At 68.3% G+C, this 27,120-nt stretch overlaps 5 protein-coding genes across 5 annotated transcripts; all 5 read left to right on the plus strand.

Annotated features, from left to right (window-relative positions):
* The first annotated feature begins 296 nt into the window (after positions 1 to 296).
* CPT1B (carnitine palmitoyltransferase 1B) lies at positions 297 to 11,083 on the plus strand. Its single transcript, XM_066318923.1, has 18 exons — positions 297 to 474; positions 554 to 693; positions 1,177 to 1,348; positions 2,027 to 2,128; positions 2,206 to 2,343; positions 2,887 to 2,964; positions 3,058 to 3,165; positions 3,954 to 4,038; positions 4,122 to 4,317; positions 5,160 to 5,345; positions 5,683 to 5,788; positions 6,543 to 6,659; positions 7,199 to 7,363; positions 7,950 to 8,084; positions 8,927 to 9,079; positions 9,999 to 10,112; positions 10,337 to 10,429; positions 10,984 to 11,083. The coding sequence occupies exons 1-18, from the start codon at positions 334 to 336 to the stop codon at positions 11,071 to 11,073; spliced, it is 2,319 nt and encodes a 772-aa protein (XP_066175020.1). The 5' UTR covers positions 297 to 333; the 3' UTR covers positions 11,074 to 11,083.
* A 2,782-nt stretch (positions 11,084 to 13,865) lies between these two features.
* LOC136362003 (rheacalcin-1-like) lies at positions 13,866 to 15,501 on the plus strand. The gene is made up of 5 exons (XM_066320277.1): positions 13,866 to 13,932; positions 14,218 to 14,312; positions 14,387 to 14,561; positions 14,969 to 15,079; positions 15,434 to 15,501. The coding sequence occupies exons 1-5, from the start codon at positions 13,866 to 13,868 to the stop codon at positions 15,499 to 15,501; spliced, it is 516 nt and encodes a 171-aa protein (XP_066176374.1).
* A 1,696-nt stretch (positions 15,502 to 17,197) lies between these two features.
* Positions 17,198 to 19,302, plus strand: CIMAP1B (ciliary microtubule associated protein 1B). Its single transcript, XM_066319587.1, has 6 exons — positions 17,198 to 17,306; positions 17,386 to 17,589; positions 17,673 to 17,774; positions 18,332 to 18,447; positions 18,963 to 19,100; positions 19,183 to 19,302. The coding sequence occupies exons 1-6, from the start codon at positions 17,198 to 17,200 to the stop codon at positions 19,255 to 19,257; spliced, it is 744 nt and encodes a 247-aa protein (XP_066175684.1). The 3' UTR covers positions 19,258 to 19,302.
* Positions 19,303 to 20,064: 762 nt separating this feature from the next.
* TYMP (thymidine phosphorylase) lies at positions 20,065 to 25,070 on the plus strand. The gene is made up of 9 exons (XM_066320278.1): positions 20,065 to 20,220; positions 20,670 to 20,872; positions 20,943 to 21,048; positions 21,533 to 21,694; positions 21,788 to 21,906; positions 22,415 to 22,577; positions 23,759 to 23,989; positions 24,557 to 24,697; positions 24,857 to 25,070. The coding sequence occupies exons 1-9, from the start codon at positions 20,094 to 20,096 to the stop codon at positions 25,027 to 25,029; spliced, it is 1,425 nt and encodes a 474-aa protein (XP_066176375.1). The 5' UTR covers positions 20,065 to 20,093; the 3' UTR covers positions 25,030 to 25,070.
* SCO2 (synthesis of cytochrome C oxidase 2) lies at positions 25,036 to 26,542 on the plus strand. Its single transcript, XM_066319595.1, is given in 4 exon segments — positions 25,036 to 25,122; positions 25,223 to 25,303; positions 25,306 to 25,348; positions 25,760 to 26,542. Coding segments are annotated over 4 exon segments (972 nt in total). The 3' UTR covers positions 26,521 to 26,542.
* The last annotated feature ends 578 nt before the right edge of the window (positions 26,543 to 27,120 follow it).

Consider the following 27,120-nt stretch of genomic DNA (forward strand, 5'->3'; position numbering starts at 1 on the left):
CGCCACGTGCGGGGGGCAGGGGCTGGGGTGTCCTCCCCGATGTCCCCTCCGGGCTGGCGACAGCGCTGACCCTTCCCTCAGTGGGCGCCGCGCCAGCGCCACGTGACGCCGCTGCGAGACCGAGGTGACACCGCTGTGACACGGGCGGGGGGGCTCCCGCGGGCCACCGCCGGCCTGCCACCGCCCCCCGGGGGTGACAACGGATAGGGGACACCCACCGTGCCACCACCCCGGGGTCCCCGCTCTCCGTGCCGGGGGCGGGGCGAGAGGTGGCCGTGCCCGTGCCCAGCGCCCCGGTGTCCCCCCCGCAGGTGCCACCTGCAGGTCGCCACCATGGCGGAGGCTCACCAGGCCGTGGCCTTCCAGTTCACGGTCACCCCCGAGGGCTTGGACTTCCACCTGAGCCGCGAGGCCGTGCGCCAGCTCTACCTGGCCGCCGTCCACTCGTGGAAGAAGCGCCTGGTCCGCGCCAAGGTGGGCTGGGGGCCGCCCGTGTCCCCTCCCGCGCCGGAGGGACCCCGCTGTCCCCCGGCTGACCCCGCTGTGCCCACAGAACAGTTTCCTGACCGGCGTGTACCCCGCCTCGCCCTCCAGCTGGATGGTGGTGGTGCTGGCCACCGCCGGCTCCTGCTACTGCCAGGTGGACCCGTCCCTGGGGCTGATCGCCCGCATCAAGCACTGCCTGCCCCACAGGTGAGCGGGGACACGGCCACCTCCTGCGGCGGGGACAACCCCCGTGGCAGCACCGGTGCTGTCCCGTGGAGAGAGCGCAAAGGCCAGCGCGGCCTTGGGGACATGCGACAAGCCTGGAGGGCTGCACCCGGCACGGGCCCACTCCGTGGGCACGGCCCCGTTCGGGGATGTCCCTCATGGGACCCTAACGCCCGGAAGGTGCAGGAGACGTGTGACATCTCCCTTTGGGGATGTCCCTTATGGGGATGTCCCTTATGGTGTTCAACCCCATGGGTTCAGTCCTGTCCCATAGAGGGACCCCAAACCTGGAACGTGCAGGAAACGTGTGACATCTCTGTTTGGGGATGTCCCTCAAGGAGTCCCACTTAGGGACATCCCCGGAGGGTTCCACTCCAGGGGCACAGCCCCACTGGGGACACCCCCAGGGCAGGGATGCCAGCCCTCCTGTCCCCCCCTGACGCCGTGTCCCTCGCGTGTCCCCAGCGAGGCGCTGAGCCCCGAGGCGCGGACGGTGGTCAGCACCGTGGTGTTCTCCACGGGCGCGTGGCTGGCGGCCGTGCTGCTGTTCCGGAGGGTGCTCCGCCTGCTGCTATCCTACCACGGCTGGATGTTCGAGCCCCACGGCCGCATGAGCCGCAGCACCCGCCTGTGGATTGTGAGCGGCGCCGGGGGCTGCGGGAGATCTGGGAGTTGCGGGAGTTTGGGGAGTTTGGGAGCTGTGGGAGCTTTGGGAGCTTTGGGAATTCTGGGAACCATGGGTGCTTCAGGAGCTGTGGGTACCTGGAGTTGTGTGGGAGCTGTGGGATCTGTAGGAGCTTTGGGTGCTGTGGGACCTATGGCTGCTGTGGGCTCTATGGGATCTGTGGGAACCCTGGGAGCCGTGGAGATCCGTGCTGTGGGAGCCATTTGAGTCATGGGAGCCGTGGAAGTCCTGGGAGATGTGGGAGCTTTAGAAGATGTGGGAGCAATTTGAGATATGGGTGCTGTGGGAGTTTTGGGTGCTGTGGGAGCTGTGAGAGCCACGGAAGTTGTGGGAGCTGTGGCTGACTTGGGACCCTTTGGAGCTGTGGGAACTCAGGGAGCTGTTGGAGCCATGGGAGACGCGGGTGCTGTGGCTGGTGTAGGAGCTTTGGTAGCTGTGGGAGTTTTGGCAGCCGTGGGTGCTGTGGAAGTTGTGGGTGCCTGAAGTTCTTTGGGAGCTGGGGATGTTTTGGGAACCGTGGGTGCTGTGGGAGCTGCGGGTGCCGGGAGTTCTTTGTGAGCCGTGGGAGCCGTGGATCCTCACCCCATCCCTCCTCCTGTTACCCTCCTCCTGCCGCCGGGGCTCCCGCAGGCGCTGATGAAGATCATGTCCATCCGCAAGCCCCTTCTCTACAGCTTCCAGAGCTCTCTCCCCAAGCTGCCCGTGCCCCCCGTGAAAGCCACCATCGCCCGGGTACGCCGTCGCCGTGGGGCCGGGGGGGCCCGCGGGATGACGGTGACAGTGACACGGCCGGTGTCCCCTCCCCGCAGTACCTGGAGTCGGTGCGGCCGCTGCTGGACGATGACAAGTACGCGGAGATGGCGGCGCTGGCCAAGGAGTTCCAGGAGAAGACGGCGCCGCGGCTGCAGCGCTACCTGCGCCTCAAGTCCTGGTGGACGACCAACTATGTGAGTGCGGGGACACCTGCGGGACAGCGGGGACACCCTGCAGCCTTCGGGGCGGGGAGCCGGGAACAGTGTCCCAGGGGTTTGGGGTCTCCTGGGTGTCCTGGCTGGAGCGGGAGGGGCAGAGGGTGCTGCACCCCGTCACCGTCCCCTGCTTCTGTCCCTGTTTGCTGTCCCCTGTCTCTGTCCCTTTCACCTGCCCCCATCCCTGTCCCTTTCTGCTGTCTCCTGTCCTTGTCCCTGTCTCCTAACCCTTATCCCTGCCCTGTCTCTGTGTCCCCGTTCCTGCCCCTATCCCTTGTCCCGTCTCTGTCCCGTCCCCGTTCCTTGTCTCCATTCCTGTTCCTGCCCCTGTCCCCTGTCCCTGTTCTCTCCCTCACCCTGTCCGCTGTCCCCTCCCGCTGTTCCTGTCCCTTCCCCCTGTCCCCGTTCTCTCTCCCTCCCGCTGTCCCCTGTCCCTCTCCTCTGTCCCTATTCTCTCTCCCTCCTGCTGTCCTCGTCCCTGTCCCTGTCACCTGTCCCCGTCCCCTGTCCCCATCCCCGCAGGTCAGTGACTGGTGGGAGGAATATATTTACCTGCGCGGCCGCAGCCCCCTCATGGTCAACAGCAACTACTATGCCATGGTAAGGGGGCGCTGGGGGACCCCCGACCCACCCTCCACCCCCGGGGACCCCCCCGGCACCACCCGCGACGCGTGGCGTGTCCCTTGTCGCCAGGATTTCCTGTACGTGACCCCCAGCACCGTCCAGGCTGCGCGGGCGGCCAACGTGGTGCACTCCATCCTGCTCTACCGGCGGCGCCTGGACCGCGGGGAGATCCCCCCGGTGAGGGACTGCGGGGGCCGGGGGGTCCCAGGGGGGTCCCCGGGGCCGGGGGTTTGGGGGATACCAGAGGAATGGGGGAGTTGGGGGATCCTAGGGACTGGGGGACTTGGGAGGTGCAGGAGATGAGGGGGCCCATGGGACCAGGGGTTTGGGGACTGGGGGGTATGGGGGATCCCAGGAGTTGAGGGTCCCATGGGATTGGGGTATCTGGGGGATCCCAGGGTGCTGGGAGACTTGGGGTATCCCATGGGACTGAGGGGCTTGGGGCATCTCGTGGGGACTGAAGGACTTGGGGGATACCATGAGACTGGGGGTTTGGGGAATCCCAGGGGAATGGGGGACTTGGAGGGGGTCCAACGGGACTGGGAGTTGGGGACATCGCATGGGACTGGGGGGGATTTGGGGAATCCCAGGAGTCGAGGGGTCCAGTAGGACTTGGGGTTTGGGGGATCCCATGAGACTGGGGGTTTAGGGGATTCCAGGAGTTGGGGGATCTCATGGGACTGGGGAAATGTGGGTTTTGGGGGATCCCAGGAGAATGGGGGACCTGGGGGGTCCAATGGGACTGGGGGTTTGGGGGGGCCCATGGGGCTGGGGGGTCCTGAGTGGCTGGTGGGGCTGAGGGAGTTGCGGGGGCCCCCTGGATTTTAGAGAGGGGGCTGGGTTTTGGGGATCCCGTGGATTTGAGGAGAACTCTGTGGGACAGAAGCAGGGCAGTGTCACCATGGGGGCACTTGGAGGGGGCTGACAGAGATGGGGACACCGCCACCCCTCTGTGACCCCCGCAGATGATGGCGCTGGGCGTGGTCCCCATGTGCTCGTACCAGTCGGAGCGGATGTTCAACACCACCCGCATCCCGGGCAAGGAGACGGGTACGGGCCCGGGGGAGGTGACAGCGCCCCGGGGACACCCGGGGGTCCCCCCGCCGCCCTGACCGCCCCCGTGCCGCCCCCAGACACGCTGCTGCACCTGACGGACAGCAAACACCTGGCCGTGTACCACAAGGGCCGCTACTACAAGGTGTGGCTGTACTACGGCGGGCAGCTGCTGGCCCCCGCCGACCTGGAGATGCAATTCCAGAGGATCCTGGATGATCCCTCGGCTCCGCAGCCCGGGGAGGAGCGGCTAGCGGCGCTCACGGCCGGGGAGAGGTGGGCGGGCAGCCAGGGAGAACGGGAATGGTGGGGGGGAATGACGGGAATGGTGGGCACCGGGGAGCTCCGGGGATAATGGGGAATAACGGGAATAGTGGGGATGGTGGGCACCGGGGAGCTCCGGGAGTAATGGGAATAATGGGAATGATGGGAATGGTGGGCACTGGAGAGCTCTAGGAGTAATGGGAATAACGGGAATAACGGCAATAACGGGAATAACGGGAATAAAAGGAATGGTGGGAATGGTGGGCACCGGGGAGCTTCAGGAATGATGGGGGCAATGGGAATAACAGGAATAACAGGAACGGTGGGCACCTGAGAGCTCTGGGAGTTGTGGGGATAATGGGAGTAACGGGAATAATCGGGGTGATGGGCACTGGGGAGCTCCGGGAGTAATGGCGATATTGGGAATAATGGGGATGGTGGGCACATGGCAGTTCTGGGAATAATGGGAATAACAGGGATAATGGGCATCCTGGAAATACTGGGCAACTGGGAACTCTGGGAACACCGGGAATAATGGTAACAATGTGTATGATGGGAACACGGGGAATAATGGGGACGCTGGAGATACTGGGCACCTGGGAACTCTGGGAATAATGGGGATACTGGGAGCATCGGGAGCATTGGGAACCCTAGCCAAGAAGGGTGTCCTGTCCCCATCCCTGTCCCATCCCTGTCCCATCCCTGTCCCCTGTCCCCGTCTCCATCCTAACCCCGCGGGCACCGCCGGCAGCGGGCACAGAGACCCGGGGTCCCCCCCGTGGGTGGGGGTCTTGGGGGCCCTTGGTGGGTCTCAGGGGGTCCCCGCGGTGCCCGGGGCTGACGGGGGCGCGCAGGGTGCCCTGGGCCGAGGCGCGGGCGCGCTTCTTCAGCCGCGGCCCCAACAAGACGGCGCTGGACGCCATCGAGCGCGCCGCCTTCTTCCTCACCCTGGACGAGGAGGAGCACGGCCAGGAGCCCGCCCGGCCCGGCTGCATGGACAGCTACGCCAAGTCCCTGCTGCACGGCCGCTGCTACGACCGGTGTGTGCCCCGAAACATCCCCGGACCCCGAAACACACCCCGAGCCAACAAACCTTCCCTCAGTGCCCACAGACAGCCCCAGTACCCACAGACACCCCAAATCCTCACCCAGCCCAATCCCCGCTGCCACGACCGGTGTGTGCCCCGAAACACCCCCGCACCCCGAAACATCCCCACAGTACCCACAGACACGCCAACCCCCCCAGATCCCCCAAACGCCCCTTCAAACCCCGCACCTTCCCCAGCCACCTCCCCCAGTGCTCCCCAAACCCCACCAGTATCCCCCAGTGCCCCCCAAACGCCCCCAGTGTCCCCAACCCCGCCGTGCCGCCCCCAGCTGGTTCGACAAGTCCTTCACGCTGGTGGTCTACAAGAACGGCAAGGTCGGCGCCAACGCCGAGCACTCCTGGGCTGACGCCCCCATCGTGGGCCACCTCTGGGAGGTACCGGGCCACTCCGGGGGCGACACCCCAATGGGACACCTGGGGGGACATCCCGGGGGGGGACACCCCAAATGGGACACCCGGGGTGGAGACACCCTCAATGGGACATCCCCGACATGGACAACCCCACAATGGGGCACCCCAAGGGCTGAGGACCCTCGGTTGGGGACCACTATGGGGCACCCCTATGGGCTACCCCCAGGTTGGGGACCTTCAGTTGGGGAGCCCACCATCACCGCCGTCGGGTGCCCCCAAGGGCTGGGGACCCCCATTTGGGGGTGGGACGGGGGGGAAGATGTGGGGGCCATCCTGGGGGTGAGGGTCAGGATTCTGGGGGGCCGCGGGGGACTGGAATTGGGGGCCTCAGGGAATTGGGGTGACAGGAGGTGGTCGGGGGGAGACGGGGGTACTGGAATTGGGGGAGTCGGGGAGCTTGGGGAGCCCAAGGTTTGGAGGGCCATCGGATTTGGGGGTCAGGGGATTTGGGGCCTGGGGGACTATGGAATTGAGGGGCCGGGGGATTTGGGTGTTGTAGGGTTGTGGAATTGGGGGCTTGGGGGGGGCACAGAACTGGGGTCTTGGGAATTCGGGTTTGGGGGTTCATGGAATTGGGGGGCTGAGGGTCCTGGGGATTTGGGGTTTGGGCGGATAATGGAATTTGGGCTCTGGGGGGTTGTGGAATTTGGGGCCAGGGGTTTTGGGGGGCAAAGGGGTCGTTGCCCCCCCTCCCCAATGTCCCCATGTCCCCCTCCAGTTCATGCTGGCCACGGACACGTTCCAGCTGGGGTACACCGAGGGGGGGCACTGCAAGGGGGACCCCAAGAGACACCTGGCGCCCCCCCAGCGCCTGCAGTGGGACATTCCCCCCGAGGTGGGTGACAGGCGGGGACAGGGGTGGGGACGGGGCCTGACAGCGGTGGGGACAGGTACAAGTGTGGGCTCAGGTGAAGGTGTCACGCCGTGCCATGCCGTGCGGTGTCCCCAGGGTGTGGCGGCCATCGAGGCGTCGCTGTGGGTGGCACAGGTGTGGGTGCAGGTACAGCTGAGGGTGCCACCCTGTGTCATGCCGTGCGGTGTCCCCAGAGCATGGCAGCCATCAAGGTGTCCCTGGGGGTGGCACAGGTGTGCGCACAGGTACAGGTGTGGGTACAGGTATAGGTGAGGGTGCCATGCCATGCGGTGTCCCCAGAGCACGGCAGCCATCAAGGTGTCCCTGGGGGTGGCACAGGTGTGCGCACAGGTACAGCTGAGGGTGCCATGTTGTGCCACCCTGTGCCATGTGGTGTCCCCAGGGCGTGGCGGCCATCGAGGTATTGCTCTAGGTGGCACAGGTGTGGGTTCAGGCACAGGCACAGGTACAGGTAAAGGTGAGGGTACAGGTGAGGGTGCCATGCCGTGCGGTGTCCCCAGGGCGTGGCGGCCATCGAGGCGTCGCTGCGGGTGGCACGGGCGCTGGCCGAGGACGTGGATTTCTGCTGCTTCCCCTTCTCCACCTTCGGCAAGGGGCTCATCAAGCGCTGCCGCACCAGCCCCGATGCCTTCATCCAGATCGCCCTGCAGCTGGCACACTTCCGCGTGAGCTGCGGGGATCATGGGATACATGGGAGGGAACAGGATAATGGGATCCAGGGGATGGGATAATGGGATAATGGGATAATGGGATGGGGCAGACCAGCCCCGACATCTTCATCCAGATCGCCCTGCAGCTGGCACACTTCTGTGCGAGGAACGGGAATGGGGTGGGAATGGGGCAGGATGGGGCCAAGACGGGGTGGTATGGAATAGGGATGGGAACGGGATGGGGTAGGGTGTGATATGGATGGGATGGAGATGGGGGTGGGACAGGGATCAAATAGAATGGAGTAGGATGGGATTCATGGGATCCCTGGCATGGGGTGGGATGGGATAATGGGATGCAATGGGATAGGATAATGGGATGGGATGGAATAATGGAATGAGATGGGATGGGATAACAGAATGGAATGGGATGGGATAACGAGATGGGATTGGACGGGATGGGATTGGACGGGATGGGGCAGGACCAGGGCAGGATGGGATGTTCACAGGGAGCAGGGCTGGGCCATGACCAGGACAAGGTGGGACATTCCTGCAGGGATGAGGCCAGGCCCACCCCGCCATCCCTGGCCCGCCATCCCCGCAGGACAAGGGCTCCTTCTGCCTGACGTACGAGGCGTCCATGACGCGGCTGTTCCGCGAGGGCCGCACCGAGACCGTGCGCTCCTGCACCGCCGAGGCCACGGCCTTCGTGCGCAGCATGGCCGACCCCCAGCACAGCGTGAGTGACACCGGGACACGGAAATGTCCCCCGGGGGTGCCACTGCCCCTGGCACGGCCACCACACCCTGGGGATGGCATCACCCTCATGGGGTTCCATGTCATTCTGGGGGTTCCTTGGCACTCCTGGGGGGGTCCCCATCCTTCAAGGAAGTTCCCATCCCTCGTGGATGTCCCCATCCTTCACGGGTATCCCCATCCCTTGTGGGACCCCATCACTTGTGGATTTCCCCATCCTCTGTGGATGTCCCCATGCCTCACAGTTGTCCCTATCGCTCATGGTTGCCCCCATCTATCATGGATGCCCCCATCCATCATGGCTATCCTCATCCTTCATGGATGTCCCCATCCATTGTGGATGTCCCCATCTTTCATTGGTGTCCCCACCCCTCATGGGTGTCCCTGTCCCTTGCAGAGGTCCCCGTCCCCACAGGGTGCTGGGTGCCTGATTGGGGCACACTTTGTAGCGCACTTTGGGGTTCAGCCCCCTGACCCCTCGCCAGCACGCAAAGGGGCAGCAGGGGCAGTTTTGGGGTACAGGTTTGGGGTGCAGTTTCTGGAGTTCAGGTGTGGGGTGAAGGTTTGGGGCGCAGTTTGGGGTTCAGTTTTGGGGGCGTAGTTTGGGGTTCAGGTGTGGGGGTGCAGTTTTTGGGGCGCAGTTTGGGGTTCAGATGTGGGGTGCAGTTTTTGGGGTTCAGGCTTGGGGCGCAGTTTGGGGTTCAGATGTGGGGTGCAGTTTTTGGGGTTCAGGTGTGGGGTGCAGTTTTTGGGGCGCAGTTTGGGGTTCAGGTGTGGGGTGCAGTTTTTGGGGCGCAGTTTGGGGTGCAGTTTGGTTCCCCCCAGCGCTCGGAGCGGCAGCGGCTGTTCAAGGCGGCGGCGGAGAAGCACCAGCAGCTCTATCGCCTCGCCATGACCGGCTCGGGCATCGACCGCCACCTCTTCTGCCTCTACCTGATGTCGCGATATCTCGGCACCCAGAGCCCCTTCCTGGCCAAGGTCAGCGCGGGGCGGGGACACGGGGCGGGGACAAGGGACACGGGGGGACACGGGACACGGAACAGGGACAGGGAGACGGGGGAGATACGGGACTCGGGACAGAGACACGGGACAAGGACACGTGGGGGACACGGGGCGGGACACGGGACACGGCAGGACTCGGGACACGAGGGGAAACGGGACAGGGACACGGGGCAAGGACACAGGGGAAGACGAGAGATGGGACACAGGGGGGCGCAGAGGGAGCAGCACACGGGACAGAGACGTGGGACAGGGACACGTGGGGGACACGGGGAGGCATGGGACATGGGGGCGCACGGAACATGGGAGGGCACGGGACAGGGACACAGGGGGACACGGGAGAGGGGACACGAGACACAGGGGGACACGGGGGAAGCAGCACACGGGACACCGAAGGACACGGGACACGAAGGGGACAAGGGACAGGGACACGAGGGGGCAGCTTGGGAGCAGCACACGAGTGTGGCACTGAGGGACACCGCGGGACACGAGGGGGCACAGTCGAGGACACGGGAGGAGCGCACGGAGCCACTGTGGGGCGCGAGCACGAGGGGACACAGAGGGGCACCGGGAGGACACGAGTGACACGGCCAGCCGCACGGGGGGGCGCGGCAGGGCACAAAGGGCAGCTGCCACCCGTGCCGTGGTGTCACCGCACACAGAGGGGACTCTCGCTCTGAGACTGGGGAGCAGTGGGGTGCCATGGGGAGCTGTGGGGCGCAGTGTGGCCTCCCGGGTTGCCGTGGGGCGCCCCAAGGTGCAGCGAACCGCCCCACAGGTGCTGGCGGAGCCCTGTGGTGCTATGGGGTTCCCGGGGGTGCAGTGGGGTGTCGTGGGATGCTATGGGGTGCCCTGGGGCACAGTGGGGCGCCCCAAGGTGCAGCGAACCGCCCCACAGGTGCTGGCGGAGCCCTGGCGCCTCTCCACCAGCCAGACCCCGCAGCAGCAGCTCAAGATGTTCGACCTCAACAAATTCCCCGACCACGTCTCCAGCGGCGGCGGCTTCGGGCCCGTGAGTGCCGGGGGGCACCGGGGGGGCTGCGGGGTGGGCTCTGGGGGTCTGCACTGCATCCCCACCGTAGCTTTGGGTAGGACTGTGCCCCACACCAGGAGCCCCCAGACCCACATGGGGGGGACCCAGGCGGCTTCACCCCAACCCCACAGCCCAGGTGGGTGCCCCGGGTGGGTCCCAGGTGTCCCCAGGTGTCCCATGGCCCCTCTGGCCCCCCACTGCAGGTGGCAGACGATGGTTATGGAGTGTCCTACATCATCGCCGGGGAGAACCTCATCACCTTCCACGTGTCCAGCAAGTTCTCCAGCCCCGAGACGGTGAGGGGGGCCCGGGGGTTCCCCGGGCGAGGGGGCACGGGGGGGCGGGGGGCTCCCCCAGAGCTGCACTCACTGTCCATGGGATCACCTGAGCAGGTCACCTGTGGGGTTACCTGGGGGTCTTGGGCAGCCCCTGACCCTGATCTTGATGCTGCTGCATCTTGTCCCTGTCCCTTCCTGTGGGACCCCAATCCCATCCTAATACCCCTCTGTGAGACCCCCAGCCCAGCCCCATCCCCTGGGACCCCCACCCCAGCCCAGCTTCCCCCACGGGACTCCAACCCCATCCCAGCCCCCTCTTCTGGGACCACAATCCCATCCCAGTCACCCCCTGTGGGACCCCACCCCATGCCACTCCCACCCTGCTGGTCCCAGCCCCTCCTGTGGGACCCCAATCCCATCCTGTGGGATCCCCACCCCATCCCAGTCCCATTCTCTGGGTCCGGGTCCCACTCTCGGGGTTCAGATCCCGCTCGGGGGGGTCCGGGTGCCCCCTGGGGGTGTCCGTGTGCCCCCCGGGGGTCCGGGCGGGCTCTGAGGGGCGCTGCCCGCAGGACTCGCAGCGTTTCGGCCGCAACATCCGCCAGGCCATGCTGGACATCGCGGGGCTCTTCGACAAACCGCCCCCCGCCCCCGGGAAGTGACCAGGGGTCGGGGGGGCATCCCGGGGCTTTGGGGGGCACCCCGGGGGTCTGGGGGGCCGGGCGGGGGACACTGCCCTGGACCTGCTGCCAATAAAGGCTCTTGGTGTGACCCCGCTGTGCAGCCATGGGTGTGTCCATGGGGGGCTGTGTCCATGGGGGGCTGTGTCCATGGGGGGCTGTGTCCATGGGTGCCGGGGCTGCATCCGTGGGGTGATCTCGGGGGGCCCGGTGGGTACGGCCATCACAAGCACCATGGCGGGGGCGGTGATCCCAGAGATCCGTGCCAGTCCCAGAGATCCGTGCCCATCCCCGGTCCCATGCCCACCCCCGTCCCGCTGATCCGTGCCCGTCCCGGGATCTGTGCCCATCCCGCTGATCCGTGCCCGTCTCCGTCCCGTGCCCATCCGTGCCCGTCACGTCCCGTGTGGATGTGATCCACATCCATCTCCGCTCCCATGCCCATCCCCGACCCCGTGCCCATCCCCGGATCTGTGCCCGTCGCGAAGATCCGTTCCTGTCTCGGTGACCCGCGCCCATCCCCGGCCCCATGCCCATCCCCGGCTCTGTACCCATGCCTGGAGATCCGTGCCCACCCCTCTGATCCGTGCCGGGCCCCGGCCCCGTGCCCAGCCCCGTGCCCAGCCCCGTGCCCGCACCGACCCCCGGCCCCGGCCCCGTACCGATCCCCATCCCGCCGATCCGTCCCCGCCGATCCGTTCCCGTTCCTGTCCCCGGGCGGTGACGGGGGTGCTCAGCGGGGCACGGCGGCTGGGCCGGGCCCTGCGCAGAGCCCCTGGGCCGTGTCTGGCCTGGGAGTCGCCGCGCCCCGGTGGCACCGAGCTGGCACCGAGCTGGCACGGTCCCCTCCCTCCGTCCCCGCCGCCACCGTCCGGCGCCGCCAGCCCGGAGCCACCGGCGGGCGAGGGGCCAGGACACGGACAGGGGACAGGGACAGCCCTGGGAGAGGAGAGAGGGATTGAGGACACCCCGGGAGAGGGGACAGGGACTGGGGACACCCCGAGAGACAGGGACCGGAAACAGCTTGGAAGAGGAGACGGGGACACCCCCGGGAGAGGGGACAGGGGCTGGGGACAGGGACCGGGGACACGCCCAAGAGAGGGACCAGGGGCCACTCGTCAGCGGGGACAGAGCAGACGCAGGGACGGGGGACATCCCCCGGAGAAGGGCCAGGCTGGGGACAGGGCCAGAGATCCCCTCCGGGATGAGGGGACAGCACGGGAACAGGGACAGGGCTTCCCCCCGCCAGGCGAGCGTCCCCTGGGGTCACTGTCACCCCCCGGCACCCGGGCTGTGTCCCGCACCCCGACCCCATATCTGGTGACAGCCATCACCCCGGACCCATCTCGGAGTGTCCCTGTCCCCACGCCGAGGCTGTGTCCCCCCCGGAGCCCCTCGGCCAGGGGGTCTCGGATCTGTCCCCTGGACCCGGCCCAGGTGTCGTGGGGACCGCGGGGTCACCGCTGGGGGCTGGCTGGGACCCCAGGCCGCGGGTGGCCGTCAGTGTCCCTTGGTCCGTGTCCCTCGGTCCGTGTCCCTCTGTCTGTCCCTTGTTTTTTCCCTTGGTCCATGTCCCTCGGTCCGTGTCCCTCGGTCCGTGTCCCTCTGTCTGTCCCTTGTTTTTTCCCTTGGTCCGTGTCCCTCGGTCCGTGTCCGCCGCAGGTGGGGCCACACTCCCTCCCTTATCAAATCCCTTATCAATCCCTTTCAGATCCCCTATCAATCTCCTATCTGACCGCACCCCCCGGCACCTTCATTCCCCCTCTCCCCACTCAGGGCGGGGGGCACCCTGACCCCTTCTGTGCCCTCCTGTCTCCTGCTGGCCCCTCCTGTTTCCCCTGTCCCTCCTGTCCCCTCTGTCCCCTCTCTGTCTCCTCCTGTCCCCCCCCATCCCTCCTGTCCCTCCTGTCCCCCCCAGCTCGGTGCCATCCTGGGGGTCTCACACGGAGCTGTCACCCACCCCGAGCCCCCCTGGCCGGTGGGTGACCCCCTTTGCCCTTTGAGGTGACCCAAGAACCCTCCGGGGACCCCCAGGCGCTGTCCCGGTGACTCCGGTGACACCGAAGGGGCGCTGGCAGTGCCCGCTCCCCCCGGGGGTCCCTGCTCGGGCACCCCAAGAGCGGGGACAGCGGCCGGGGGTCCCCAGGTGTGCCCGGGGGGGCCCAGGGGTGCGGCCCAGGGTGTCACCTGTGTGTCGCTGTCCCTTTGATGCGGTGCCAGGGGGCGGTGGCTCACGGGTGGGTGCTCCGGGCCCGCCCCCGCCCCGGGGGCTATAAACGGGCCCGGGGGGCCCCGCACCGCTCAGCCCGGACCGCGACCGGGGATCGCAGGTGCCGGGGGGCTCCGGGGGGTGCTGGGGGCTCCGGGGGGTGCTGGGGCTCCGGGGGGTGCTGGGGTGAGGTACCAGGGAGTCCTGGGGGTGCTGGGGGTGTCCTGGGTGGTCTGGGGGTGGTCCTGGGCGTGCTGGGGAACCCGGGGGATTCGAGGGGTACCGGAGTCCTAGGGGTGCTGGAGGGATCGTGAGGGTGCTGGGAGGATGCTGGGGGGTCCTGGGGGTGCTGAGGGGGTCCTGGGCAGCCCGGGAGTGCTGGAGAGGGTGCTGGGAGCGTTGTGGGGATGCTGGGGGCGTCCTGGGAGTGCTGGAGGAGGTGGGGGGTGGGGGCCGCAGGGGGGGGCGCTGCGGGGCAGGGCTGGGTGCCAGGGTGGGTGCCAGGGTGGGTGCCCGGCAGCCCCCCGCCCCCTGCAGCCCCCCTCCCAGTTGCAGGAGGATGAGGATGGGTCCCGCCGCCTTCCTGGGGCTCTGCCTGCTGGGGTGCCTGGTGCTGCCCCACTCCCTGCCGGGTGAGACCCCAAACCGCTCCCTGAGACCCCCAAACTGCACCTGAGACCCCAAACCTCCCCCTGAGACCTCCAACCGCACCCTGAGACCCCCCCCAATTTCCCACAGACCCCCCTCCCCACACCCTGAGCCCCCCAAGCTGCCCCCTGCCCCCCTCTGCCCCCCATTCCTTCTCTTTCCCCCCGCCTCAGCCCCCCAAACAGCACGACCCCGCCCCCAAAATCCACCCCCGCGGGGTCCAGGCTGGCTCTGGGGGGTCACGGTGACACCGCTGTCCCCCCTCGCAGTGGCTCAGGCCACCAGGTGTCCCCGGGGGTGGCTGTCCTTCGATGGACACTGCTACGGCTACATCGGGCAGCAGCTGAGCTGGAGGAGGGCTGAGGTGGGTGTTGGGGGGGTCCCGGGGTCCCCAACCCCCCCCAGGACCCCCTCCTCAGGACGTGTCGCTGTCCCCAGGCGTGGTGCCAGGCCACCCGCGGGGGACACCTGGCGTCGCTGCACAGCCCCGAGGAGCACCGGGCGCTGGCCGCCTTCCTGGCCCGGCGGCCGCGGCGGGGAGAGGAGGATGAGGACGGCGACAAGGACAGGGACAGGGACAGGGAGGAGAGCGTCTGGATCGGACTGCACCGCCGGGTGCGTGGCCTCGAGGGGCTGGGGGGGGCTGTCACATCTGATGTGTCACATCCCGGTGTCACCTGTGTGTCCCCCGCCGGTCTGCAGTGTCACCTGTGCTCCCTGCACCTGTCCTGACCCCTGTCTGTCGCACCTGGGTGTCCCCTCCTGGTGACACCCTGTCCCCTCCCTGCAGTGCCACCTGTCTGTTGTGTGTGCTGTCACCTGTCCCCCTTACCTCCTGTCCTCCCTGCTCCCCCTTATCACCTGTCCCCGTCCCCCATCCCTCTGTACCCCCTATCCCCCCTGTCCCCCCGTCCTCTTGTCCCCCTGTCCCCATGTCCCCCTGTGTCACCTGTCCTGTGTGTCCCCCCTGTCCCTCCTGTCCCGTGTGTCCCCTGTGTCACCTGCGTGTCCCGTCCCTGTCACAGCGCCAGGGCTGGCTCTGGGCTGACGGGTCCCCGCGGCACTACTGGGCCTGGGAGGGGGACGATGCCCCCAAGGGACATCCCTGCATCGCCCTAGAGGACTCGGCAGGTGAGGGGACACCGGGCAGCCGGGGGTGGGGACAGTGGCCTGGGGACATCCCTGTGCCACCCTAGAGGACTCGGCAGGTGAAGAGGACCCAAGGGTTGGGGAGGTCAGCGGAGACAGGGGAGACAGGGGGGCCAGGTGGTGTCGGGGAGGGACAGGGAGGGACATGAGGTGTAAGGGAAGGACAGGGGACTCCAGGGAGGGACAGGGTGGTCAGGGGGTGTCCGGGAGGGACAGGGGACTCCAGGGAGGGACAGGGTGGTCAGGGGGTGTCCGGGAGGGACAGGGGGCTCAGGGGGTCTCTGGGGCTGTGGCAGTGTCCCTCGTGTCCCCTGCCCCAGCTCCGTGTTCCCGCAGGGTTCATGGCCTGGGAGGGCGAAGCCTGCGGGGAGCGCAAACCCTTCATCTGCAAATTCCCGGCCTAGGGGGGCCCGGCGACACCCCCTGTGCGGCCCCCCCGGCTCTGGGGCCAGACCCCCGCCTGCATCCTGACCCTGAACCCCAAACCCCAAACTCCCAGACCCCAAATCCCGCCCCCAATCCCACGCCTGCTGTGCTACCCGCCAAATCCCACCTCCTGTCCCCCCAATCCCACATCCTGCCCCCAAACCCCAAATCTCCACCCCAGGCCCCAAACCCTCCTCCCAATCCCTAACCCTGCCCCCCAGCCCAACCCCTGCCCCCCAGCCCCACTCCTCCCCCAAACCCAGGGCCCCAAACCCCACTCCTGCCCCTCAATCCCCATCCCGTGCCCCCCAACCCCCGGAGCAGCCCCACACGGGGACCCCCCAATAAAGTGACCGAAGCACCGGGACCCCCCCCGTGTTCCCTCACTGTGTCTGCGCCCCACAGGTGACACCGACGGGGGACAGGGACACCGACAGGGGACAGGGACACTGAGCTCCCTACGGGGGGATGGAGAGGGAGGCACCACCAGGGGTGTCCCCAGGAGGAGTGACCCCAAGGGATGGGACACCCAGGACAGGGTGTCCACAAGGGATGTGGTGTCCCCAAGATGTGTCCCCAGGATAGGGGGGTCCCCAAGAGAAGAAGTGACTCCAAGGGACGGGGTGCCCCAGGACAGAGGTGTCCCCAGGACAGAGGTGTCCCCCGGCGAAGGGTTGTCCCCAAGGCAGCCCCTGGGGGTCTCAGCCAGTTTCTGTGTTCCCGTGTCTGCTCGTGTCCCCCACATTTCCATGTCCCCACATCCCCATGAGCCCCTCGATGTGCCCCATTGTCCCCATGTCCCTTTGTCAGCCCATTACCCTCTCCCTGTGTGCCCGTGACCCGCGCTCTCCCCATGTCCCCCGCTGTCCCCATGTCCCCCCTATGTCATTCACATCCCCCAAGTCTCCCTGTTCCCCTGTCCCTGTGTCCCCTTGTCCCCTCCTGTCCTTGTGTCCCTGTGTCTCTGTGTCCCTCCTGTGCTGTCCCTGGGGTCCGGGGGCATCGCACGTGGAGTTCTGGGGGCTCAGATTTAGGGTACGGGGGGTGCATCCATGGGGCGCTGGGGGTGCATCTGTGGGGTGCCAGGGCTGCGTCCATGGGGTGCTGGGGGTCAATCCATGGGGTGGATTTTTTGGGATGCATCCATGGGGTCTGTTCTATCCGTGGGGTGTGTTTTATCCATGGGGTGCTGGATAAAACACACCATGGGCTATATTTTTGGGATGTATCCATGGGGTATTTTTTGGGATGTATCCATGGGGTGGATTTCTGGCATTTATCCGTGGGTTGTGTTTTATCCATGGGATGTATCTATGGGGTGGATTTTATCCCCGGGCTGTACCCTCGGGGTTCCCGCGTTCCTCCCCCGCCGCTGTCGCCGTTGTCACCCCGGGGCGCCGAGCGCGGGGGGTGACCAAAGCCCCGGAACCCCGCGGCCTTTGTGACACCACGGCCACCACTCCGCGGCCGCCGGCTCCCGCGGCCCGGCGGTGTCACTCGTCACCAGGGCGCCGCTGCCACCACCACCGCCGCCGCCACCACCGCCACCACCGCCCGCCGGCGCCGCTGCTGCCACCCCGCGCACCCCGGGCAGCCGCGCTGGGGACACCGCGGTCTCCCCCCGAGGGCACGGCCGGGGGAGCTGAGGGGCGGCCGCCGCCGGCAGAGCCCCCCATGCCCGAGGACAGCTGGGTGGGCCCCTGGAGACCCCACCGGCCGCGAGTGCCCGTCTCCACCCGCCTCCTCACCCCCGGGCCCAAGTACGGGCTCCCCGGCAGCATGGGTGAGTGCGGGGCCCGGGGGCCACCGGAACCGGGGCGGGGAGTGGCCCCGAGTCCCACCGAGCACATCGATGTCCCCAGGCCAAGATCAGCGCGACCCCTCCGGCCGGCGCGGCCCCGCCTACAGCTTCGGGCTGAAGCTGGAGAGCTCCGAGGAGCCGCGCTCCCCCGGCCCCCAGTACCTGGTGCCCCCCGGTTCCACCGCGCGGGGCCACGACCGCGTCCCCGGCTTCACCTTGGGCGGCCGCCCCCGCGAGCGGCGGGCCAGCAACACGCCTGGGCCAGGTGAGGGAGGGCCGGGACCCCCGGGGGGGCGGGGGGACAGCCCGGAGGTGACGGAGGCTGAGCCCCGCTCGCCCCCTTCGCAGGGCATTATGACCCCGAGCGGGCCACCAGGGTCACCGTGCCCTCGGCCCCCATCTGCTCCTTGAAGTCCCGGAGCCGCGCCGAGAAACCCCTGCAGACCCCAGGTGAGACGGGGGGGCGTGATGGGAGCCCCGGGGCCGGGACCCCCAACATCTCATCCGGGCTGTGACCCCCATAATCCCGTCCAGGCTATGACCACCATAATCCCACCTGGGCTGGGACTCCCATAAACCCATCCGGACTGGGACACCCATAATTCCACCTGGTTTGGGACCCCCAACATTCCACCTGAGCTGGGATCCCATTATCCCACCAGGGTTCAGACCTCATTATCCCACCTGAACTGGGACACCCTAATCTCCTCCGGGGATGGGCCCCTCAACATCCCACCCGGCCTGGGACCCCAAACATCTCACCAGGGCTGGGACTCCCAGCATCCCGTCTGGGCTGGGACCCCCTAATCTCCTCCAGGGCTGAGCTGCAATCCCCATCCCACCCCTGGGCCGGGACCCCCATCACCCCCTGGGCTGGGCTGGGCCCCCCATCTCCTCCTCGGGCTGGGATCCCCCATCCCCCTGGGCTCCCCGACGTGCCCCGCCTGTGCCGACCCCCTCCCCAGCCGCGGGAGGGTGAAGCCCCCCTGAGCCGTGTCCCCCCCCAGGCCCAGCCAGCTACCAGCTGCCCCCCGTGATGGGCCCCCGCCAGGTGATCAAGGCTTCGGCCCCCCAGTACAGCTTCACAGGGCGAGGCCCCAGCATCTTCGACGACAAGAAAAGGGTGGGGACGGGGGGACCGGGGGGCTGGGATTTGGGGGGTCAAGGGGGCCCGGGGGGCTGGGGGATCAGCCGTAAAAGGACTGGGGTGCTGGGATTTGGGGTAGCAGGGTCCCAGGGGGTTGGGGTGACAAGGGTGTGAGGTGCAGAGAGTCCAGGGAGTTGGGGCGCCAGGGTTGTGGGGTGCCAGGGGTCGGGGGGGTTGGAGTGGCAAGGGTGTAGGGTACCGGTGTTCAGGGAGTTGGGGTGCCAAAGACCCTGGGGTGCAGGGGGTCCGGGGTGCCAAGGGTGTGGGGTGCAGGGGGTCTGAGGGGTTGGGGTAGCAGGGTGTGGGGTGCAGGGGGTCTGAGGGGTTGGGGTAGCAGGGTGTGGGGTGCAGACGGTCCGGGTAGCAGGGTGTGGGGTGCAGGGGGTCCGGGGTGTCAAGGGTGTGGGGTGCAGGGGGTCTGAGGGGTTGGGGTAGCAGGGTGTGGGGTACCGGCGCCCAGAGGGTCGCGGCAGCCGCCCGTGTCCCCTCAGACCCCAGGACCCAGCAAGTACAACACCGTGGACACCAACGTGTACATGGCGCGGGCCCCCCGCTGCATCATGGCGGGGAGGACCGGCTCCGCGCCCGTCTCCGACACCCCCGGCCCCAGCGACTACACGCCCCGGGAGGTGAGCGGCCACGGGGGCAGGCACGGGGGACAGGGAAGCCGCCACAGCCCGTCCCCCTCACACCGCCCCTGTGCTCCCGCAGGGCCGGAAACAAGGACAGACCTTCGGCATTCGCTACTCGGAAGCCGTGATCCCCGTGATGGACTCGCCCCTGTAGGGCAGCGGGGACGTGGGTGGCACTGCCGGCTTGTGACAAACACGAACTGCAGCAGCAGCAGCCCTGCCTCGCTCTCCTTGTGTCCCGCTGCGCCGCACGGGGGGCTGGGGGGGTCCCCTAAAGCCACCTTTTGGCCATCCCGAGGGGGACCCTGGCGAGGTCAGGGAGGGGGGAACCCATGGCCGGGGTGGGACGTGCCAGGAGTGAGGATGTGATACCAAACCCTCTCCTTGCTGCGGTCCCATCCCACCCCATCCCATCCCATTATCCCATCCAGGCTCTCGGGCCATGGGGGGGCTCTGGGGACACGGAACAAGGAGGGGACACGTGTCACTGCCACACCCTGGGGACTCTCGCCGCTCCAAGGGGTGACTTGGGGGAGCAGGACTCAGGGCTGGGGGACAGAGTGGGGGGGGTTGGGGGCAGGAAGTGGGATTTGGGGAGCAGGACAGTGGGGGCAGAGCCCCCGGCCATCACTTGCGAGTGTCCACGGCGAATGAGCGACCGGGGGGGGCACCCCTCGTGTCACCCCGGCCCCGTGCCACCGCCGTGTCACCCCCCGCCGCGGCCTCTCCCGTGCCCCGCTCGTTGCCCCGGGCTCAGAGTCCACGGCCGGAGCCTCCCGCGGGCAGCGGGCACGGGGCACGGGGCCAGGCCGGGCACGGGCAGGTCCCGGCAGCTCCGCCGGAGGCGCGGCCGCGCGGGCTCGGGCTGGCGGCGCTGAGCAACCGGGGCGCGGCTCGGGTGCCACCTGTGCCACTGTGGGGGCGTCACCGCTGTGTCACACCCCGGTGCTGGCTTGTCCCAAACCGCGGGGCCGGCTGTCCGGGACAGGGATGGACGCCCCGACCCCGCTCCCGAGCCTGATCCGCAAGAAGCGGGACGGGGAGCGCCTGGAGGACGCCGAGATCCGGAGCTTCGTGCGCGGCGTCACCGAGGGCACCGCGCAGCAGGGACAGATCGGTGCGGTGGGGACAGCCCGGGGGCGTGCAGGGGCACACGGCCGGGGACGCGCCATGGGGACGGAGACATGGCCAGGGCAGTGACACGGGCACAGAGGAGTGACACGGCCAGGGCAGTGACACGGGCACAGGGGACACGGGGGCACCGGGGGCCCCAGCAGAGAGAGGGCCAGCAAGGGAAAGCCCCAGGATGTGCCGAGGGCTCCTGGGAAGGGGACACGGCTGAGGGACCACCCTGGGAGGACAAGAGAGGGACCCCAGGACATGGCAGAGGGACACAGCTGGGGGGACAAGAGGAGGACCCCAGGACGTGGCTGCGTGGGGGTCCTCGGGGGGGCACTGAGGTGACACCGTGTGCCCCCCGGTGCCATGCTGGTGACATCCGGTTGCGAGACAGGGGTCAGGCTGGGGACAGGGGTCAGGGGAGGTGACACCAGACGCTGTCCCCAGGTGCCATGCTGATGGCCATCCGGCTGCAGGGCATGGAGGAGGGTGAGACGCTGGCCCTGACCCAGGCCATGGCCAGCTCTGGCCGAACACTGGCCTGGCCGCCCGCCTGGCACGGGCTGCTGGTGGACAAGCACTCGACCGGTGGCGTTGGGGACAAGGTCAGCCTGGCCCTGGCCCCTGCGCTGGCTGCCTGCGGCTGTAAGGTGAGGGGGACACGGGGAGGGGACAGGGGTGTCTCCATGTCGCTGTGCCCACCTGTGTGCCCCCCTCCAGGTGCCCATGATCAGCGGGCGCGGGCTGGGCCACACCGGGGGCACCCTGGACAAGCTGGAGGCCATTCCCGGGTTCCGCGTGTCGCAGAGCCCCGAGGAGGTGACAGACGGGGACACCACGGGGACGCCACACCCTGCAGGGACCGGGGCTCCAGAGGGGTGGGGTGTGACAATGGGGGACAATGGGGTGTCCACGGGATCCAAAGAGGAGGTGGACGTCATTTGGGGTACTGATGGGGTTCAGGTGCCAATGGGTTGTGGAGTCCCAAAAGGATGCAGGGGAAGATGGGGGTGCCCATGGGGTGCCAGTGGGGTGGCAGTGGGATGTGGGGTGCCCGTGGGGTGCTGATGGGGCCTGAAGGGGAGGGGTGGGTGCTGATGGGAGGAAGTCAGTGGGGTGTGGATACCCAGGGGGTGTCAATGGGATGTCAATGGGAAGTCAATGAGACGTCACTGGGGTGCCCATGGGGTGTCAGTGGGGTGTAGATGCCCTTGGGGTGTTAGTGGGATGTCAGTGGGTTATCAACGGGGTGTCATCGAGGCGCCCCCGGGGTGCCAGTGGGGTGCTCCCGGTGTGTCACCGGTGTGTCACCGGGGCGCCCCCGCGGCACCGCTGCCCGCAGATGCAGCACATCCTGGCGCGGGTGGGCTGCTGCATCGTGGGGCAGAGCGCGGAGCTGGTGCCCGCCGACCGGGTGCTCTACGGGCTGCGCGACGTCACCGCCACCGTGGACAGCCTGCCGCTCATCACCGGTACGGGCACACGGGACAGGCGGGGACAGGCGGGGACAGGCGGGGACAGGCGGGGAGGGGGCGCAGGCAGTGATCCCCCTCCGCCCGGCCCAGCCTCCATCCTCAGCAAGAAGGCGGCGGAGCGGCTCTCGGCGCTGGTGCTCGATGTGAAGTTCGGGGAGGCAGCTCTGTACCCCACCCAGGAGAGCGCGCGGGAGCTGGCACAGAGCCTGGTGACACCTCGGGGACCCCCGGGACCCCTGCCCGCTATCTCCTCCCTCTGTCCCTGCCTGCTGTCCCGAGCCATTCCCGCTGTCTCTGTTCCTGTCCCTTGTTCCTGTCCTTGCTCCCGTCCCTGCCCCTGGCTGTCCGTGTCCCCACGTGTCCTGTCCCTGCCCATTTTCCCTGTCCCTGCCTGCTGTCCTTTGTCTCTGCCTGTTCTCCTTCCTACTGCTCCGGCTTGTCTCTGCTTGTTCCCCATCCCTGCCCCTGTCCCTGTCCACTGTCCCCGCCTGCTGTCCCTGTCCCTACCTGCTGTCCCTTGCCCCTGTCTGTTTTCCTTCCCACTGCCCCCGCCTGTCCCCGCCCCTGCCTGTCCTCTACCCCTGCCCCTATCGATGTCCCCACGTGTCCCTATCCCTGCTCACTGTCCCCGCTTGTTGTCCCTGTCCCCGTCCATCCCTATCCCTGCCCGCTGTCCCCGCTCGCTGTCCCTGCCACGCCCGTGCTGTCCCCGCTCAGGTGCAGGTGGGCACACACCTGGGCATCCGCACCGCGGCCCTGCTGACCCGCATGGAGCAGCCGCTGGGCCGCGCCGTGGGCAACGCGCTGGAGGTGCTGGAGGCGCTGGAGTGCCTGGAGGGGGCCGGGCCCCCCGACCTGCGACACCTGGTCACCGCCCTGGGTCAGTGTGGGACACGGGGGTACAAGGGGTCCGCAGACAGGGGGCCTGTGTCCGGTCCTGAATCCCCAATCCCGGGATCCCCCTCGCACACACTCTGTCCCCCCCTAAGCCCCGCCTGGGGTCCCGTCCCCTTCCCCTTCCCCGCGCAGGGCCGAGTAGGAGTGAGGGGACGCAGAGGGGCAGGAGTGGGGGTCCCTGTGGGGGCCCCAGCCGGTGTCCCGGTTTCGGGGTGCAGGCAGGGTGGAGCAGGGGGGCTGTAGGGCGGTGTTTAAGGGGCCCCAGCCCGTGTCCCAGTTTTGGGGTGCAGGGGGGCTGTGGGGCGGTGTTTGAGGTCCCAGCCGGTGTCCCCGTTTCGGGGTGCAGGCGGGGTGGAGCAGGGAGGCTGTGGGGCGGTGTTTGGGGGTCCCAGCCCGTGTCCCGGTTTCGGGGTGCAGGCGGGGTGGAGCAAGGGGGCTGTAGGGCGGTGTTTAAGAGGTCCCAGCCCGTGTCCCTGTTTCGGGGTGCAGGGGGGCTGTAGGGCGGTGTTTAAGGGGTCCCAGCCCGTGTCCCGGTTTCGGGGTGCAGGGGGGCTGTAGGGCGGTGTTTAAGGGGTCCCAGCCAGTGTCCCAGTTTTGGGGTGCAAGGGAGCTGTGGGGCGGTGTTTGAGGTCCCAGCCCGTGTCCCGGTTTCGGGGTGCAGGCGGGGTGGAGCAGGGGGGCTGTAGGGCGGTGTTTAAGAGGTCCCAGTCCGTGTCCCGGTTTCGGGGTGCAGGGGGGCTGTAGGGCAGTGTTTAAGGGGTCCCAGCCCGTGTCCCAGTTTTGGGGTGCAGGGGGGCTGTGGGGCGGTGTTTGAGGTCCCAGCCGGTGTCTCCGTTTCGGGGTGCGGGTGGGGTGGAGCAGGGGGTCTGTAGGGCGGTGTTTGGGGGTCCCAGCCCGTGTCCCGGTTTCGGGGTGCAGGCGGGGTGGAGCAAGGGGGCTGTAGGGCGGTGTTTAAGGGATCCCAGCCCGTGTCCCAGTTTTGGGGTGCAGGGGGGCTGTAGGGCGGTGTTTAAGAGGTCCCAGCCCGTGTCCCGGTTTCGGGGTGCAGGGGGGCTGTAGGGCAGTGTTTAAGGGGTCCCAGCCCGTGTCCCAGTTTTGGGGTGCAGGGGGGCTGTGGGGCGGTGTTTAAGGGGTCCCAGCCCGTGTCCCGGTTTCGGGGTGCAGGCGGGGTGCTGCTGTGGCAGTGCGGGCTGGCGGCGGGGGCCGAGCAGGGCAGGGAGCGCCTGGCGCGGGCTCTGGACGACGGCTCGGCGCTGGCCACCTTCGAAGCCATGCTGGGGGCGCAGGGGGTGCCCCCCGACACCGCCCGGGACCTCTGTGCCGGGACCCCTGCCCAGCGCCGCCAGCTCCTGGGTGAGGCCAAGGTCTGCGAGGAGTTGCCCGCGCCGCAGGAAGGTCAGGGGGGACTCCCACCCCAAATCCCACCCCAAACCCTGCATCCCTTCACCCCATATCCCTTCGAGGGGCTGAGGGTCCCCCCATCCCACCGTCTCCATCTAGGCCCTCCTACCCTTCCACCCGCCCTGGGATGCTCAAGACTCCCCCGAATTGTTTCCCTAACCCTGAGAGCCCTCACCTGCACCCTCCCTGTCCCCCACCCTCTGTGTCCCCAAACTCCCTGCCCCAAATCCTGTGTGCCCCCCAAACCCCCTGCCCCATACCCTGCGCCTCGAGGGTCCCTGATTCCCAATCCCGTGTTCTGGGGGTCCTGAACCCCCCCGCGCCCCACACCCCTGGGCTGTCTCCGCGTGTGCATGCATGTCCCTGATCCCTGAGGGATGCCCCTGTCCGTGACTCCCCCGCAATATCCCTGTCCTCCACCATGTCCCTGTCCCCTCCCCATCGCCCTGTCATCCCCCATGTCCCTGACCCCCGACCCTTGTTTCCCCCCAGGCTGGGGTTATCCCCCATGTCCCTGTCCCCCCCATGTCCCTGTCCCCGCTTACCCCCGTGTCCCCCCAGGCTGGGTGCAGCAGGTGCGGGCGCTGCCGGTGGCGCGGGTCCTGCATGGCCTGGGCGCGGGCCGGGCGCGGGCCGGGGACCCCGTGAACCCCCGCGTGGGCGCCGAGCTGCTGGTGGGCACCGGGCAGCACCTGCGGGCAGGTGAGAGGGGCGAGGCCACCCCCGATCGCCTCGTGTAACCCCAAAGCGACCCCCGTGTCCCCTTCCCCAAAGCGAGCCCCGGCTGAGGGTGCATCCCAGTTGGGAAGGGGTATCTGGGGTATCAGAGGCCCCCGGTGACCCCCGTGTCCCCTCTCTCAGGCCAGCCCTGGCTGCGGGTGCACCACGAGGGGACCCTCGGCGCGGAGGGGCGGCGGGAGCTGCAGGACGCGCTGCGCCTCGGCCCGGAGCCCCCCCAGGACCAGCCGCCGCTGGTGGCCGAGACCATCTTGCCCTCGGGATCCCTCCCCGGGCCGTGCCGGGACTCGCAATAAACGGCAATGGTCGCGATATCGGGGCCATGTCGCGATTTACCCCCCACCCCCGAGTCTCAGGGAAGCGGCGCGGGGCGGTGGCGCCACCTAATGGTGGGAGCGGGGAATTCGCGGGGGTCCGGACACGCCCCCTCCCATTGACCGCGCCCCTTCCCCTTGGGTCACGCCCACACATTGACCGCTGTATTCATAGACGAGGCGCGCTTCCCGCCGCGGCCACGCCCCCTCACGGTATTTCCGGTTCCGGCGCCGGCGGCGCGGGCGCTCGGGGCGGGAGCGGCGGCGGACGGGCCGCGGGGTCACAGGGCAGAGGTCAAAGGTCGGCGGGGACCGGACAGCGCGGGTGGCGGGGAGAGGGAGCTGAGGGGTCAGGGAGCGGTTTAGGGACAGAGCAGGGGGCCCGGGAATAGCGGGGACAGGGCGGGGGTCAGGGTGGGGGTCCGGAGTGTCGCAAAGGGGGCGGGCAGGGGGCACCTGGGGACAGCGGGGGGGTCCAGGGGCATAGGGAGTCAGGGGACATTTGGGGACAAGTGTGGTGTCCAAGGGGATAGGGAGGGATGGAATGAGGAGTTAGGGGACATTTGGGGAACAAAGTGGGGGCTCCCAGCACACCAGGAGCGGCGGGATGAGGGCTCAGAGGGCACTCGGGGCACAGAACCGAGGTCCAAACCCACGGCGGAGGGGACACACAGGGGCACGCACTGACCCCCCTATTGCCCCCTCCTCACAGCCCCCGCCATGCTGCGCTCCCTGCGCCCCCTGCAGCGCCTGTGCCCCGCCGTGTGCCCAGCGCGGCGCCCGCTGTCCGCTGCCCCCGGTGCCCCGCGGCTGCCGCTGCGGCAGCGCCTGGCCGTGGTGGGGGCGGTGGCGGGCGGGGTGGCCGCAGGGTGGCTTTACCTGCGCCACCAAAAGGAGCGACAGCGGCGGGAGCGTCGCCTCCACCACCTGCGCTCGCTGTCGCTGGGCCAGGGCAACTTCCAGCTGCAGGACACGTCGGGGGCGGCGCGGAGCAAGGCGGATTTCCGCGGCCGCTGGGTGCTGCTGTACTTCGGCTTCACGCACTGCCCGGACGTGTGTCCCGAGGAGCTGGAGAAGCTGAGCCGCGCCGTGCGGCTGCTGGAGGCCGACCCGGCGCTGCCGCCCGTGCAGCCGCTCTTCATCACGGTGGATCCCGAGCGGGACGACGCGGCGGCGCTGGCGCGGTACCTGCGGGACTTCCACCCGCGCCTGGTGGGGCTCACCGGCTCCGCCCAGCAGGTGCGGGAGGCGGCGGCACAATTCCGGGTCTACGTGAGCGCCGGGCCCCGGGACGACGACGGGGATTACGTGGTGGATCACTCGGTGCTGACCTTCCTGCTGGATCCCGACGGGATCTTCCGGGACTGCTACAGCCGCTCCCGCACGGCCGAGGAGGTGGCGCGGAGCGTCAGGGGACACATGGACAGCTACGAGCCGCTGGCGCCGCCCGGTGCCACCGCCGGAGGGGAATAAACGGCGGGGAGCCCGGCCCGGAGTGCGGTCTCTGCTGGTCCGGGCTGTGGGGACGGCGAGGTCACACGGAGGGAGGGACAGGTGGGAAATGACACCCAGGGGTGTCACATGGGGGAGAGGGACAGGTGACAGCCCCCAGGGGCATCACATGGAGAGGGACAGAGCCCACACCCTCCGGGGATGTCACAGGGCAGGAAGGGGACATCTGACAGTGTCTTCAGGTGTGTCCCATGGGGAGGGACAGAGCCCACACCCTCCGGGGGTGTCACGTTGGGCTGTAGGGACGCCTGACAGCCCCCAGTACCCCCCAGGTATGTCCTGTGAGAGGGCCAAAGCTCTGACAGAGCCTGCGCCCTCCAAGAGTGACACATGGTCGGGTAGAGACACCTAACAGCCCCCAGGGCTGTCACATGGGGAGGGACAGAGCCCTCAATGGCCACACCCTCCAGGGGTGTCACGGGGCAGGAAGGGGACACCTGACAGCCCCCAGAAATAGTCTGTGGTGAGGGGTATAGGCTGGGCAGGTTGAAGGACCCCCAGCAGTGTCCCATGGGGCGGGGGGCTCTTTGTAGGTGAGTGAAGTGACCCCTCCCCAAAAGA

The sequence above is a fragment of the Sylvia atricapilla genome, chromosome 5 (assembly GCF_009819655.1).
Source record: "Sylvia atricapilla isolate bSylAtr1 chromosome 5, bSylAtr1.pri, whole genome shotgun sequence".
Lineage (NCBI taxonomy): Eukaryota > Metazoa > Chordata > Aves > Passeriformes > Sylviidae > Sylvia > Sylvia atricapilla.

Bases quoted from the DNA above. Each gene is read 5' to 3' on its own strand.
- LOC136362003 (XM_066320277.1), top strand. From the start codon at position 13,866: ATGGGTCCCGCCGCCTTCCTGGGGCTCTGCCTGCTGGGGTGCCTGGTG. The intron at 13,933-14,217 runs GTGAGACCCCAA...CCCCCCTCGCAG, and splicing joins GCTGCCCCACTCCCTGCCGG to TGGCTCAGGCCACCAGGTGT. The intron at 14,313-14,386 runs GTGGGTGTTGGG...CGCTGTCCCCAG, and splicing joins TGAGCTGGAGGAGGGCTGAG to GCGTGGTGCCAGGCCACCCG.
- CPT1B (XM_066318923.1), top strand. From the start codon at position 334: ATGGCGGAGGCTCACCAGGCCGTGGCCTTCCAGTTCACGGTCACCCCC. The intron at 2,965-3,057 runs GTAAGGGGGCGC...CCTTGTCGCCAG, and splicing joins ACAGCAACTACTATGCCATG to GATTTCCTGTACGTGACCCC. The intron at 6,660-7,198 runs GTGGGTGACAGG...CGGTGTCCCCAG, and splicing joins AGTGGGACATTCCCCCCGAG to GGCGTGGCGGCCATCGAGGC.
- TYMP (XM_066320278.1), top strand. From the start codon at position 20,094: ATGGACGCCCCGACCCCGCTCCCGAGCCTGATCCGCAAGAAGCGGGAC. The intron at 20,873-20,942 runs GTGAGGGGGACA...GCCCCCCTCCAG, and splicing joins TGGCTGCCTGCGGCTGTAAG to GTGCCCATGATCAGCGGGCG. The intron at 24,698-24,856 runs GTGAGAGGGGCG...CCCCTCTCTCAG, and splicing joins CGGGCAGCACCTGCGGGCAG to GCCAGCCCTGGCTGCGGGTG.
- CIMAP1B (XM_066319587.1), top strand. From the start codon at position 17,198: ATGCCCGAGGACAGCTGGGTGGGCCCCTGGAGACCCCACCGGCCGCGA. The intron at 17,307-17,385 runs GTGAGTGCGGGG...CGATGTCCCCAG, and splicing joins CGGGCTCCCCGGCAGCATGG to GCCAAGATCAGCGCGACCCC. The intron at 18,448-18,962 runs GTGGGGACGGGG...GTGTCCCCTCAG, and splicing joins TCTTCGACGACAAGAAAAGG to ACCCCAGGACCCAGCAAGTA.